At 39.9% G+C, this 16592-nt stretch overlaps 1 protein-coding gene across 1 annotated transcript in view; it reads left to right on the plus strand.

Moving 5' to 3' along the window:
• LRIG2 (leucine rich repeats and immunoglobulin like domains 2) overlaps positions 1-16592 on the plus strand; it is a 115803-nt gene that overhangs the window by 24113 nt on the left and 75098 nt on the right. The window contains exons 2-4 of the mRNA XM_089681064.1: positions 6774-6845; positions 8706-8780; positions 11612-11746. Of these exons, the coding sequence (XP_089537190.1) occupies positions 6774-6845; positions 8706-8780; positions 11612-11746 (282 nt within the window). The remainder of the gene's footprint in view (positions 1-6773; positions 6846-8705; positions 8781-11611; positions 11747-16592) is intronic.

Below are 16592 nucleotides of genomic sequence, written 5' to 3' on the forward strand. Positions count from 1 at the left end.
ATGGGTGGGGCATCACCAGTTCACGGACGTGTGGCGATGAAAGAATCCTGAGACTAGGGCCTATACCTGCCACTCGGCCTCACATAGAGCAATGTCTAGAGTTGACCTTTGCTATGTTACACGTCCACATTTAGTGAGTGTCAAGGAGATTACAATCCTACCTAGGAGGATATCCAACCACGCTCCACTACTTCTGCGCTTGAGTATTTCTGATGCCCCTTCTGAAAAAATTTGGAGACTATCCCGCTATTGGATTACTGACCTGGAGGTGGTATCCCCCATGGAGGAGGCCTTGGAACATTACTGGACCTCTAATGCTGATACCGCTGCTCCTCCCATTACTTGGGAGACTTGTAAGGCTACCTTTAGGGGTCCGTATTGTACCCCGATTGGGGAGCAGCAGGCCAGACAAAGGTCTGGGGTCAGATGGTGGACAGGTAGGTGCAAGAATCTGAATCTGAAGATATGTCTAACCCTGACCTTATGAATCATCACAGCATACAGCTGACCATTAGCGAAGCCCTACTTTTGTACACCAGAAAGGCACTGATCCACCAGAAGCAGAGTGTTTTCGAATAGGGGGACAAAGCTGTAAGCCTGTTGGCTAGGGAACAAGCTCCTATGACTAACGTTGCCCTTATTCAAGCTGAAGATGGCTCTAGGATCCTTGATCCAGTCTTAATCTTAATTTTGCTGAATACTATGCAACTCTATATTCTTCCAAAGCTACCTATACCTCACAGGAGTTGTTCCAGTATTTGGATCATGTTGGTCTGCTGTCTTTCTCCGGGCCATAGGGAAAAATTGGAGGCTCCGATTTCCTTGGATGAGATCCAGCAAGCGATCGGTGCTCTCCAATCTGGTTAAACGCCAGGCCCAGATGGTTTTCCAATTGAATTTGTGAGAAAACTTGCACTGAACAACTAGCTCCTCATTTCCAAAAAATTTTTAATACCCTACATGAGACAAAAACCTTGCCCTCTTCTATGCTGCAATTGGTGATAGTGTTGATTTTAAAGCCTGGAAATAGGATCCATCACAATGCTCCTCGTATCATTCAATTTCCCTATTGAATGCTGAAAAGAAAATACTCATTAAAGTGCTTGCTGGGAGGCTGTGCTTGGTTATTTCAATGCTAGTACATAATGAGCAGACGGGTTTCATGCCGGGTAAGGGCACTGACATTAATATACGCAGATTATTCACTCATATCTCTGTGGCTGGTGACAGACGACCCAGGTGTAGTGCTGTCCCTGGACGCGGCAAAAGCTTTTAATTCGGTCGAATGGGAATACCTGTGGGAGACTCTTGGACGTTTCGGATTTGGCCCCAATTTCATTTCATGGATCAAATGCCTATAAAGTGCCCCATACGTGAGAGTCCTTACTAACCATGTTCTCTATCCCCCTTTTTCTCTCCACAGGGGAACTCAGCAGGGTTGCCCTCTTTTGCCGGGTCTGTTTGCCCTGGCGATTGAGCCTTTGGCTTGTCTGATCCGCTCCTCTAAGACCTTGTGAGGACTTCCTGTGGGTAACTGGGAGGATCGAGTTTCATTGTATGATACTCTTTTATATCTGAAGGACTGCGATCTGTCTCTTAAAGCTGTGCTTGACATTATCGATCGCTTTGGTCATTACTCTGGAGTACGCATAAATTGGGAAAATTCAATACTATTTCTTCTTGCGTTGGGACCTTTGCCTGTCATTCCATTTGCCCCTATTAAATCGGTCTCCAAATGTAAATATTTGGGCGTGGTGGTTCAGTATAACCTGAGTAAAAATCTTTCGAACAATCTTCATCCTCTTTTGCAACAGCTGCAGACTAAGTGTAATGCTTGGTCTTCCCTTCCTATTAGTACGATTGGCCAAGTAAACCTTTTTAAAATTATTTTTTTACCTAAGTTCCTCTATTTTTTTTCGCCAAACGCCTATACAGATCCCACCATCCTTTTTCCATTGTGTGGATGGCATTGTTTCTGTGTTTCTCTATGGGAGGGCCCTTAGACTTTCCCAATCTGCCTTACACTTACCGGTTAATCGTGGCGGCCTGGCACTGCCTAGGCTACTACTGTACTATTGGGCGGCTGTCTTGATTACGGTGCGCTGGTGGTTCTCCCAGCCTAGGGATAATGCAGCTGTGATCCTGAAGGCGACTATACTGGGCTCTTATGTGGAACTCAGCAACCTTGTTTATAGGGGCCCGAAATCCAATCCGGCCATCACTACTCCCATGCAGACAACCTTGACGGTATGGAGACAAGCTAGTAAATGGCACGCAGGCCATCCTTTCCTGACAGAGGATGGTTGGAAGGATTGCCTTTTACGCCGTCTCCCTACTATGATCTCAGCCAGGGATCATTTTATACAACTGTAATTTATCCATAGAGTATATTATACCCCTCAACGACTGGCTGTGATATATCCTGGCAGGTTAGAGATATGCCCTCACTGCTATATGGCTGTGGGCACGTTTAACCATATGTTTTGGGAATGTACAAAACGATGTCCTTTTTGGACTGGGGTACTAGACACTATCAACGCAGTTGGTAACCTGCCTGTTCCCATGGATGTGCTGATACTTTTGTTGGGCCTTACTAATCTTGTAGAAACATCCAAACTTAGTGAACTGTTTGTCTTATTTTCTTCATATTATGCTAGATGGGAAATTTTGTTGAAATGGAAGCTGTCAACCCCGCCCACGGTCTCTGGTTGGAAGGCAGCAATTAATGGTGCGCTTCCTCTGTATAAGCTTATGTATATGAGTCGCAACTGTCCATCAATATTTGCTAAAATCTGGGCTGGGTGGGTGGAGGCACAGGGCCTCACAATATAGGTTATGACATTTCCAGTTGATTGTTGTCAAAGGTTTGTAATACCCGAACAATATGCTGCTACTTGTGCTGCCTACTTTCCTCTTTTACCCTTTCTCTCTTCTCCTTTTCCTTCTTTCCCCCTCCCTTACCTTACCCTTTCCATTCTTCTCCCCACCTTACTCTTTTCATGCTGTTTGATTTCTCTCTCACTTTCTTTCCTTGACGGGATATTGACATTTGGATCATACTAAGTGCGTGCTTCTTGAGTCTGCTCAGGCTAACAGGATGAGACTGTAAGATTCTTCAGTTTTGGAATACTAGTGTATACTGTTAATACTACTGTATAATACACGCTTTGGTTTCATGTACTTTGGATTGTTTGTACAGTTGTATGATCTCAATAAATGCAACTGTTAAAGAATAATAAAAGGGTTGACATGCCTTTCCTGGGGAAAATGCTGCTCTGAGATCCCTTCAGTGCTGCCCACATTGTAGTTGTCTCCACTGTTAACTACTTCCCTATCAGGCCAATTCTGACATTTCTCTGCTACATGTGAAAGTCATAATTTTTTTTGTTAGAAAATCACTTGGGACCCCCAAACATTATTATTATTTTTTTTTTTTAAAGCAGAGGCTCTAGCACATAAAATGGTGGGTGTTGCATTTTTTTTTGTCGCATGATATTTGCACAGGTGCTGTGGGCTTTGTAGTTTTCACAGAACTATCACGGCACTGTGGAGAGCTGTGGTAGTTTATTGAAGCTTTCTGTCAGAATATCTGCTTGACTGTACATCCTGTACGGCAAGTACATTTTCTGACGGGTCTGCAGGAGACCTGCATGGCAGCAGCGATCTACTGATCGCTGGTGCAATGCTTTCCAGGCTTCTTTTGAACAAGAATAATAAATGCATATTTTTTTACCTGCAAAAAAAAATGTGAATTTATTATTTTTGTCCAAAAGGTGAACTTATCCTTTAATGACCCTGTAGTCTATTTTTCATTTAATAATTTCTTGCTGTGTTTTCTGCCTCTTTGTAAAGTTCCCTTTTCCTCCTGACTTCTGTTTGTTTAAAATGAGCAATGCACTATAGTTGCGGTCATGTGCACTGCCCTATGCATACAACACATCCCATATTCCCTACTCCATCTCTGGAGTGAGCAAGAGAGAGTGACTATGTTCCCACAAACATTGGGGTCATGGAAAATGAATATGGCCACCCTCAAACAGGCAGTTGGGCCACAGCAACAAAAAGAAAAATAATAATTTGGAGTAGATTGAGAGCAATAGAAAGTATTTTTTGAGTAAAGAATACATACTTGAATATAATATATTTTTTTTAAAACTAGAGTTTGATGTCACTTTATTTTTTTAAATTATATATGAGAAACAGCAAGGTCATAAATACTACAGTAGAGATTGAGAGAATATATAATCAGCTGTATCATCACAAAAAATGGCAACTGTGTTTCAAGTACACCAAGTAAATCCAATACAGTTGGAGCTGGTGGGGAAAATACAGTAGTAGATTTGCTATTGCACACTTGTTGGATCTCATTTTTAATAACTGTAAAACAGAGAGCCACTTTAAGTCCCCGGTCACAGCGGTGTGACTTGTCATGTGATTTGATAGTTTAAAATCGCATCACAAATTGCACCCTATTGTCCGCAATGGAAGCGAAAGTAGTTCATGCACTACTTTTTACAAGTTCAATTGCAACCTGCATAGATATCTGATGATGTCTTCCAAGTCGTAACGGAGGTCAGTCATGGCTTGTTTTACAGTTTACTACTTGTTAAGATTAAGATCAGTAAATGGTTCAATCAATTTATTTTTGGATAGAGTACAAAATGGTGAAAACACCTGTCAGTTGTTTTTTTTTTTTTTATGCTTTGTTGTTTTTATGTTACCTATGGGGAACTTTTTGCTTTCACTCCCTGTCCTGGATCCGGGTGTAAGAAAAAATTTCCCCAAAGTAAAGGAGATTTGCTACTTACATAGTTGTTGGAACAAATGTTGCCATTGGAAGATTTCTTCTTTCCAGCAATTTGGAATTCCATCAATTTGCCTTTCTGACAGTCATCACCAGGACAGATTGAGAGGATGAATCTCCTTAGTAGGATTACAAAATACAATAATACAATACCAAGGTCACTGACCAGTCATAAATCTTTATGCTTTTAATTGATTACATCTTTGTCAATTGTCTTTTCCTACCTATAGTTTAATGGTTTACTTGCTTATTTGCTTTTCGTTTTTGTGGAAATTGAGCTTTCTGGCAATTTAATATTGCATTAGGAGAGTATTCAGGACTTCTCTGTTGAAAGATTGGCTGTTGTCACTTATCAATGCTTAGAGAGAGATGATTACATGACGTCACTCAGGTCCAACCAAATCCTGCTGTGCAGACACATTCTTGTTGCTCATGAAATATTTACAAAGTCATTTCAGTTACAGCCTGTCGATAAAGAATGATGCAGGCAAGGATCAATTTGCTCTTCTAGATAGACACAGCAGTGTCAGACCTAGTGGTGGCAGGTAGTATTTTCTTTCTGTGAGTCATAAACTAACCACACTTGCATTTATCTCTGTGTGAGAGCAGGAAACGTCATGATGACTGATAAAACAAATATTATCCTTTCTCCAGAGCAGTGTATGACATATACAGTCCCGTTATTACATAATGAACACTGCAATTATGGTTGATGTGAAAAGATATATGAAATTCAGATTGATGAAAACTAGTAGCAATTGCAGTGAACATTCTAAATGTAAAAGTAGTGATTTGTTTTTTTTTTTCTAATAAAAATAAAATTACCCTTCTAATTTACGTGACATTTACTAAAGAACGACATCTCAGAGTTTTAGGGCTCATTCACACAGGTGCTCAGTCCTGCACAGCGTGCAGTCTCCTTTGCCTATTAGTAATTTTCTGTCCTAGCAATGAGCTGCATGCAGCCAGCCCATTATAGTGAATGGACATGCAGCGGCTGTGTAAAATCTCCCACAAAGCCCAGTTTGACAGGCACCAATGGGTCACAGCCCTGGATGCACAAACTATGCGTTGGGGTCTCTCGGCACTAGGATCAAAAAACAAGCAAGGATGCTATATGGGACTGAGCCCCTGTTTGAATGAGCCCTTAGAGCAGTGGTTCTCAACCTGTGGGTCGCGACCCCTTTGGGGGTCAAACGACCCTTTCACAGGGGTTGCCTAAGACCATCGGAAAACACATACTTCCGATGTGTTGAGAGCCGCTGCTGTGTTGAGAGCCGCTGCTGTGTTGAGAGCCGCTGCTGTGTTGAGAGCCGCTGCTGTGTTGAGAGCCGCTGCTGTGTTGAGAGCCGCTGCTGTGTTGAAAGCAGCCGTATTGGAGGTAAAACAACACTTCATGAATTATATTTACTGGGTAAATAATTTTATGGTTGGGGGTCACCACAACATGAGGAACTGTATTAAAGGGTCGCATCATTACGAAGGTTGAGAACCACTGCCTTAGAGGATATATGATATATAAAATATATATATATATATTTTCAATATTGGTTTGCGCCATCATATTTTAGGATGGCTTCATAAGGGTATTTCAGCTCTTCCATTGTCAAATTAGCAGGCCGAGGGTGGGGGTGACTGTGAAAACAAAGCCTTAGCAGACATGTTTCCATACAATAAAGTACGATTACCATGTTGAGCTGTTCACATGGATGTTGCTTGCAGCTGTAAGAGTGAGGTAGGATTTATACAGTATATATGGCATAAAATTCAAATTTTAAGTGATGTGAATATGGCTAGAATGCTTCATCCATTTGTGCCATAAACCTTTTCTGCAATAATTCTGCAATACTTAATACTGTTGACTATTGAAAATTGTGTAAGGGTTTTATGTGATGTAAATGTGCAATAATGTAATGTTGTCCATATTAAAAGACAATGTTTAATCTGACATTTTATCTGTTTTCTTTAGGGAGATAAGCCATAATTGGTTGACTTTATCCAACAGTAGTCTGGTGCCAGAATTGTACTCGCTGCAAGAAGTGTAAGTTCCAAATCTTTTGTTTTTTTGACAGGACTGTGTGATCGGTGGAGAGAATGGCATGTCTTTAAAGTATTAGTAAACCCTCACCTTGTAAATCAACCCATTCAGTTAAAATAAAAATGAAAGGCAAATTTCTATTTATCTCTCTATTTATGTATTGTACATTGTAAGCTCTAACGAGCAGCGCCCTCTGTTTCCTCTTGTACCAAATTGTATTTTAACTCTGTCTACCTTCATTTTGTAAAGCGCTGAGCAAACTGTTGGCGCTATATAAATCCTATCTGTCTGTCTATCTGTCAATCTATCTATTATCTGTCTGTCTGTCATAAAAATACCTTTTTTTTTTTTTTCTCTTTTTTATAAAGTGATCACAATCCTTCTGTTCTCAGCTGCATATGGAGCTGAGAACAGAGTCAGCACACTGATCTACCCAGTGAAGGGTGGGGAGGGGGGGCTTGTAAGCAGAAGTTTGACTATTAGAGGAGAGCAGGTTGAATTCTCAGCACAGCCAGAAAACTGACCATGTTGCGCTCTCCTGCTTAGTGTGGTCAGTATACATTAGGAATAGGAAATGTTGGGTTTACACATTTGTTTTAAGAGCCAGTTTTGTGTCGTGCGCCTTCTGTTACATGGATTGCAAACATGCACTGGACACTATAGTTACTCTAATGTTGCTTTTTAATGAGGCTGCTATGTGTATTTCAGTGCATACTGTACAATAAAATATCTGAGAGTGCATTTTTCAGTACATCCAGTGCTCATAAACACTCATGGGGTGGATGTTGAAGCTAACAAGGCTTGTTGCAAGGCTGCCCAGCGTAGCCCTGTTCACCTGGTGTGAATGGGTCCTTAGGCACCTGCTTTGTAGTAAGACTAACATTGGTTTCCAGCAGTTCTTTCAGTGGTAACTGGCTTTAATGCAGTAAGAAAGTACAAGGTTATTTCTAGCTTTAATGAGGAGTAGATACTGATTTGAGGAGAAAAATGGTGGGGTTAAAATGCAGTTATTCTCTATTCACACACTCGCTAGTTGTCTGTCCATATCTACCTCATTTTGACTGCAGGTCTTTTTGTTACTATTGTAGCCCAAAACTAACAAGAACTTTAACAAATTTAGACACTAGCAAGTAATTATGTACCCTTCCACTGACACACATTCAGTGATACCGTTTTAAGATCTTTTCCCCCATACATATCTGAGAAAAACTTTTTATGCTGTTATTACATTTGTATACAGCTATAGATTTTGCATCGTACATGCTATAGTGCCTGAAAAAATTCTTATTAAAGTGGATATCCAGACAAAGCTTTTTGCATGGAGTCACATTTATAGATCACCAAAATAAAAAACGTGTAGGAGCCTTTGATTATGGGCTTTTGCTCACTTTAAGGAAGTTTTGCATTCTTATACAAGTCTATGAAAATGGAAAACCCAACTTAAAGCAGGTCAGAAGTAGATCAGCTGCAAGTCAGATGCACCTGTCAATTCTGAATGATCTTGGAAGTGTCTCAAACTGATGGCATCAATACAAACCCTCAGCCTGTTGACACAGGCCCTGTTCACCCTGTCCAGGAATCTGTTCATCTGAAGGTCCCAAGCTTTTCATGCCCTTCTCAGGGTCCTGCAGCATCCACTGTAATAGTATGTGTGCTAGTAAGAATCTAACATGTTTGGTAGTTGGCACTGAAGTATGTGGAGAAGAAAGTGCTTGACAGTGGACTCCTTACATATGTTGACTCTTGGGATGGCAGGTGAAATATGCACCATGTAATAGGCTAACATTTCTATAGATAAAAATGCAAACATGTATCATTGGTGATAAGCTTCTACTTCAGTGAAATTGTTTGTCCTTTTTCTAGGAAAATGAATTACAATGAGCTAACTGCAATCCCTCACCTTGGAGAACCAACAGCTAACATTACTCTTCTTTCCTTGTAAGTAATAATGAGAGATTGTTGATATATTGCCATTCACATTCATTCCATATCTCTTCTTTAACCAGTTGCCCTCCAGAGGATTTACCCCCGCCCCCTTCCTGACCAGGCCATTTTTTGTGTTGCAGCGCTGCGTTACTTTAACTGACAATCGCGCTGTCATTCAATGCTGCACCCAAATGAAATTTACGTCTTTTTTTTCCACACAAATAGAGCTTTTTTCGGTGGCATTTGATTGCCTGTGCGGGTTTTATTTTTTTGCGCTATAAACAAAAAGACACAATTTTGAGGGGGAAAAAAATTTGTGACTTTTTGCTATTAAACTTGTTCAATAAAAAAATCAAATTTTGTCATAAATTAGGGCAAAATGTATTCTGCTACGTCTGCTAAAAAAAATAAATAAATCCCAAAACATGTAAATTAATTGGTTTACGTGAAAGTTATAGTGTTTACAAATGGCGGTATATATACTGGAATTTTTTTTTTCTCGTTGCTAGTAATGGTGGCAATCAGTGACTTATAGCGGGACTGTGGGGGGCATTCTGACACTGGGCTGGGGGGGAACTGATTTGGTGTCACTGACATCCCCAGTGACACCAATACAGTGATCAGTGCTAATAAAAAGCACTGACACTATACTAATGACACTGGGCAGGAAGGGGTTAATGTGGGACGATCAAAGGGTTAACTGTGTGCTGTGTGTGTTTTACTATGGGGCTGTGTCTGTGCTTTCCACTGTAAGCATACTGCTTAGTATGGCTCTGCTATGCAGAGCCATGCAAAGCAGTGTGCTGGAGCTGACTGGACAGAACTGTATTGTTTACATACAGTTCTCTCCCGCCGTCAGTAATACTCGGCGATCACTGGGTGCTGGGACCCGGTGAATGGCGACGCAGGTAGAGCGTGTGCGCCCACTACCTGGAAATGCAAAATCACGTGTGTGTATATATGTATGTGTGTATGTATGTATATATATATATATATATATATATATATATATATATATATATATATATATATATATATATTCAAGCATCCGTTGCCACTCATACATATTCACAAGTAAATTACTAACCGGATGAAAGTGTTTTGAAGATGGTGTTAAAAAAATGACCATCTTTAGAGTGCACTAGAATCTTTAGCCTGGTAATATTCAGATGTATTTCAAAGGAATAAATTAGACCGCAATCACGTGTTGACCACTTATGGTATTTAATGGGGTTCTTATACAATTGCCATAATTTGAAGATTGATAACTGTTTGGGTAATGCAGATTTTACCATACATTTATGCAACCACTCAATGTGGATTTCATTAACCACTTGCCCTATAGTAGAAGTACTGCTGCAGGGTGCGCAAAATCACGTGATTTTCATTTCTGGGTAAGGGGCACACGCTGCCTTACCCGCGCAATTATTAGCGGCTTGTGATGTCCGTCACTGGGTCCTGGCACTCGTTGATCGCTGTGTAAAGCTGACAGGGAAGAGACCTGTGTATAAACAACACAGGTCTCTCCACTGTCAGCATGGACATGCTGTTTTGTATCTCTGCACAGCAGAAAGATAGAAAACAGCATGCCTCCCTAGTAAAACACAACACAGCACACAGTTAACCCTTTGATTGCCCAAAAGTTAACGCCTTCCTGCTCAGTGTCATTGGTACAGTGTCAGTGCATTTTATTAGCACTGATCACTGTATTACTGTCACAGAGGATGTAAGTGTCAGAATGCCCACTGCAGTCCCGCTATAAGTTGCTGATCGCTGCCATTACTAGTATAAAATAAAAATTCCAGTAAATATACCACCATTTGTAGACGCTATAACTTTCACGTAAACCAATTAATTTACACATATTTAAATTTTTCTTTTTATCAAAAACGTAGCAGAATACATTTTGGCCTAAATTAATTTTTTTATTAGATATGCTTTATATCAAAAACTCAAAATTGTGTTTTTTTGTTTTTTTTTTTTGTTTATAGCACAAAAAATAAAAACCACAGAGGTAATCAAATACTACTAAAAGAAAGCTCTGTGGGGGGAAAAAAGGACAAATTTAATTTATGTACAGTGTTGCATGACCACTCAATTGTCAGTTAAAGTAACGCAGTGCCATATCACCAAAAATGGCTTGGTCAGGAGGGGGGGTAAATCCTCTGGAGGGCAAGCTCTATAAAAGCTGTTGTGGCTCTTGATTTTAAGAATCTTTTATGACTATATGGTATTTCTGAATGGTGAGACCACAATAACTTCATGTAGTCAGAGGAACTTTTTATCAGACAGGGAGATATTCAAATATGTTAACATTGTGATTTGTGATGCACATTTTTATACGATTACTTGAGATGCTCATAGTACATGTCAAGTTAAAATTGGGAAAAAAACCTTAGATTTATTTGTGGCAAGTGCCCGATTCCCTATATTTTATCCCTTGAAAAACACAGCAAGTACAGAAAAATCCTGTGTCAGAAATCCAGTGTACTCCTAACTTGTTTGGGCTAAAAACGTAACCTTTGCTACACTGACTTTCCCACTGGTGTTGTCAGCCTTTTCCCTGCTGGACTACTTGCTACAGGAGCAAAGTAAAAGAAAAAAATGCAGTGACATGAGCTAGAGGGAGGACATGGTGGTTTGGGGGGTAAATATTTGGTAATGCTTGGATATACACTTTGACTCTTTCCAAGCAACACATTTTCGTTTGCGATGTTAAATATCAGCAAGTGTAAATGTTATCTTTGTATGATGTCAATTCATATTTACAGGTTTATTTAGTTTTGTTAAGTTATAGTTTATTTTATAATTTATTTTTTTTTGTTTTTCCTTTTAATCTGCAGAATACATAATAAAATTTCAGAGCTAAATGGAGATTTGCTTCAGCAGTACCTTTCATTGGAAACCTTAGACCTCAGCTCAAATCTTCTCACAGAAATAAAAAGCTCTTCTTTTCCACGGATCCCTTTGAAGTACTTGTGAGTGATCTGTTTGTGTCAGTTTTATAACAATGTGCATTTTTTTTTTACTTTGTTGTGGCATACATAAACAGTGATTTGAAATAAAATGATTATTTTATGATATGCAGAAAACAGGTTTGATTGCTTTTTAATTGTAAAACAGCCTAGAATTGAAAATTCATGTATCAGATTAGACACTTTATGGACCTTCCCATGTTTTTTTTTTTTTTCTATTGTGATGTTCGACTTGGGTTGTTTTGCATTTTTAAACCTGAAGTTTTTTTTTTTATTTCTTTGGCTGCAGCATCAGTTACATAACTTACCTGTAATAGACTTTATTGCACATCCTGCCGATTACTGCTTAGTGTAGAAATCTCTCCAGTAAAGCCAGTACCTGTTCATTGTGCTGATCATTATGTGCGGGGCATGGGTTAATTGCTTCGGGTCTAACATAGAAGTACATTAAAGAAGGTCCTGATGAGTAAACCCTCCCCATCCATTCAAAAAAAGACCTTGCGTTGATTTCACAGAATGTAACATGTTCTGTGAATGGGGGAGAGAGGATACTTTCATTCACCCACCCCTCCCCCAGACACGGAATGGAAGTTCAGTTATTCCCCCCCCCCCCCCCTCCTCCCCAAGCCTAACCCTCCAATGCATACTTGCTTTAATCTGAAGGCTGTGGTTCCACTGCTTGTTTACATCCTGTTGTACATGTATTTTCCATCCTGTCCTTGCCGGTGCATTAGTGTTCCATAGACTTCTATTGGTCTGTGTTCCGAGGCCGGTGACAGCCAAAGACGGCGGCCCCATAGAGCTGTAGGACACTAATTTGTAGGATAGTGAAGACTTGCTTGGATGTAAACAAACATACGGTAGGTACTGCAGCAATCGGATCTAAATAAGTTTGCATTTGTGGAGGAGGAGTGTGGGTTGGTGTAGGTCAGGGGAAGAGGACAGAAAAGGATAAACGCACTTTGCTCTAAAGTGCGCTTCTTATCCTTTAATGTGCTGTGGAATGTTAGTAGCAGGACACTTTTTAATTGTTTTATGTGAAAACTGGGGATTTAGCAGTTTACAATTACTGAACTGTAATTCCATCTTTCTAATTTCTTTCCTTCACGTGAAGTTAGAATTAAAGTGTTTGATTCTTTTGTATTATACCCAGGTCATCTGTGCTTTCCCTACATTGTACTCATTCTGATCAAATCAAACAAAATAAGTACTTGTTTGTACCATACTGCGTCACTGAACTACAGCTAAATGCTTGTAAAGTTCAAGATCGTTATTGAAGGATTAATCTTTGTAGTTTGTGAAGAAACAAGAACATATGTTACTAATCTTCAATTTTCCCAGACTTCATTTCTAAAGATTGAGAAGATAATTCCTTTAGTAAAGATGTTGTCACACCCCACAAATCTGATAGCCCCCTCCCCCTTGCATCCATATTACTTAAATATTGGGGAGTTTATTGAAAGTATGTAATTGATCTAATTTTTCAAAAAGCACACCTTGAAGATAAATGAGTTGGGTATTAGTTTGCTCAGTGCTGAGGTCCTTCTTTTCAAACATAATTGTGGAAAAAGTATTGAACATGCTAACTGAAATGTATGTAATATATGTAAGACAGTTGATTATAAAGGGGTGTTAGTTAACAAAGAAAACCCCTTTCCATTTCATGCTGTCAGCAATGGCACCATATGGAAGAGAAATGTCACAAGGCCTGAGAAAGAAAATAATTTCTTTACACAAGAAAGGTGAAGGATACAAGAAGATAAGCAAAGCTTTACTTATTAGTCAGAATACTGTAGCAAAAGTGATACAAAAATTTAACAAAGCTGGAACTGCAACCATTTCACAGAGATGTCCAGGCTGCCCCCGGATGGTAACACTTCAACAGGAGCGAGAAGGATTAAAGAAAATCAAGCAAGTTCACTGCAGTTACTTAAAGAAGTAGAAAGCCAAACTGGGGCGATTGTTTCCTGTCACAGAATATGGCGTACACTGCAGAGCAGTGGCACGCATGGATGACGTCCACAAAAGAAGCCTCTCCTAAAACCCATGTACAAAATAGTCCACCTAGAACTTGCCAGGACGCATGCTGAAAAAGAAGAAAACTGTTGGTACTCTGGAGTGATGAGTCCCAGATAAATGTTTTTGGGACTGATGGCTTCAAAACTGTATGGCGTTGCAAATCCTAGGAGTACAAAGAAAAATGTGCGGTGCCTAAAGTGAAACATGGTGGTGGCAGTGTCCTTCTGTGGGGCTGCATGGGTGCTGCTGGTGGCAGGGAGCTGCATTTTATTGATGATATCATGAATTCACAGATGTACTGCTCTGTATTGAAAGAGAAGATGCTACCATAACTCCATGCCCTTGGTTGTCGTGCACTTTTCCAACATGACAATGATCCAAAACACACATCTAAGGCCACAGTTGCATTACTCTAGAAGAACAGGGTAAAAGTGATTCAGTGGCCAAGTATGTCTCCTGATCTGAACCCAATCGAACACTTATGGGGAATTCTGAAGAAACAAGTTGAGCATCACTCTCCATCCAGCATCCAGGCTCTAAAAGAGGTTGTTCTTGAAGAATGGAAAAAGATAGATGTTGCAATATGTCGCCAAATTGTTCATTCCATGCCTAGAAGACTTGGTCCTGTCCTTACAAATCATGGAGGTCATGTTTTTGTTGTGGGGTGTATTCATTTTTGAAACAACTAATTTGAGTAAAATTGAAGATTTTGTAATCTAAGTTAGATTAACTTTAGTTTCATGTAATGAGCTAAATAAAATGTTCTATAAAACTCAGTTTAGTCAAAATTTTGGAAATTGTTCTTGTGTTCATTGAGATATTGATTAAAATCTTACTTTTCAAAAGGGGTGTACTCATGTATGCTGAGCACACTATGTGTGTGTGTGTGTGTGTGTGTGTGTGTGTGTATATATATATAATTCAAAAGAAATGCATGTCTAACAAATGATGCACTGATTTGCATGTTCATGAGGGAAATAATTATTTGATCCCCTATCATTCAGCAGGATTTCTGGCTACCAGGTGTCTTTCATACAGGTAACAAGCTGAGATTAGAAGCAGTCTCTTAAGGGGAGTGCTACTAATCTCATTTTGTTACCTGTATAAAAGACACCTGTCCACAGGAGCAATCAATCAGATTCCAAACTCTCCACTATGGCAAAGACCAAAGAGTTGTCCAAGGATGTCAGGGACAAGATTGTAGACTTACACAAGGCTGGACTGGGCTACCAAATGATCGCCAAGCAGCTTGGTGAGAAGGTGACAACAGGTGGTGCAATCATTTGCAAATGGAAGAAACACAAAACAACTGTCAGTCTCCCTAGGTCTGGTGCACCATGCAAGATCTCACCTCGTGGAGTGTCAATGATCAGGAGAACAGTGAGGAATCATCCCAGAACTACATGTGAGGATCTTGTCTATGACCTCCAGGCAGCTGGGACCACAGTCACCAAGAAAACAATTGGTAACACACTACGCCAACAAGGATTGAAATCCTGCATTGCCCGCAAGGACCCTCTGCTCAAGAAAGCACATGTCCTGGCCTGTCTGAAGTTTGCCACTGTACATTTGAATGATGCAGAGGAGGACTGGTTGAAACTGTTGTGGTCAGATGAGACCAAAATCAAGCTCTTTGGCATCAACTCAACTCGCCGTGTTTGGAGGAGGAGGAATGCTGCCTATGACCCCAAGAACACCATCCCAACTGTCAAACATGGTGGTGGAAACATTCTGCTTTGGGGGTGCTTTTCTGCTAAGGGGACAGGACAACTGCACCGCATCAAAGGGACATTGGATGGGCCAATCTACCATCAAATATTGGGTGAGAACCTTCTTCCCTAAGCCAGGGCATTGTAATTGGGTCGTGGATAGGTGTTCCAGCATGACAATGACCCAAAACACACGGCCAAGGCAACAAAGAAGTGGCTCAAGAAGAAGCACATTAAGATCCTGGAGTGGCCTAGCCAGTTTCCAGACCTTAATCTGATTGAAAATCTGTGGAGGGAGCTGAAAGTTCGAGTTGCCAAACGTCAGCCACCAAACCTTAATGACCTGGAGAGGATCTGCCAAGAGGAGTGGGCCAAAATCCCTCCTGAGATGTGTGCAAACCTGGTGGCCAACTACAGGAAACGTATGACCTCTGTGATTTCCAACAAGGGATTTGCCACCAAGTACTAAGTCATGTTTTGTGAACGGGATCAAATTCTTATTTCCCTCATGAACATGCAAATCAGTGCATCATTTTTTAGACATGCATTTCTTTTGAATTTTTTGTTGCTATTCTGTCTCTGTGTTATAATACACCTACCATTCTATTTTTAGACTGATCATTTCTGTGTGTGAGTGGGCAAACTTTTAAAATCAGCAGGGGATCAAATCCTTTTTTGTGTGTGTGTGTAAACTTTTTTTACGCAGTATAAAGTAACCCCTTATAGTAGTGATTATCTGCTGTTTTCATACTATGAAGGGCTGATCTTTTTAATTTTTTTTTTTTTTTTTTAACCTCATGACAGTAGCTGCATCATGCTTTTTTTAATTTTATGTTTGGATGAGAATAATCGTACAAAAATTCTTTGTACATTTGATGAATGGACGAATGTCATTCTAAAATGTCACTTGTGTTTAACATTCAAATTTAAAATGAATGTACTTTCTGAATGAAAACCACATATACTGTCTGAAAATTAGTTTGAGCAACAAAAGTTTTGTATTTTGCTCCTGGATTTTCCCATCACAAAGGACGAAAATGAACATTGATTCGACCCCACTAATGATTAGATCGAACGTTCTTAAAATTAAAAATTTTCAAAGAAAAAATTTGTGCATGGCC

The sequence above is a fragment of the Staurois parvus genome, unplaced genomic scaffold (genome assembly GCF_062004578.1).
Source record: "Staurois parvus isolate SC_StPar_1 unplaced genomic scaffold, SC_StPar_1.0 ptg000258l, whole genome shotgun sequence".
NCBI lineage: Eukaryota > Metazoa > Chordata > Amphibia > Anura > Ranidae > Staurois > Staurois parvus.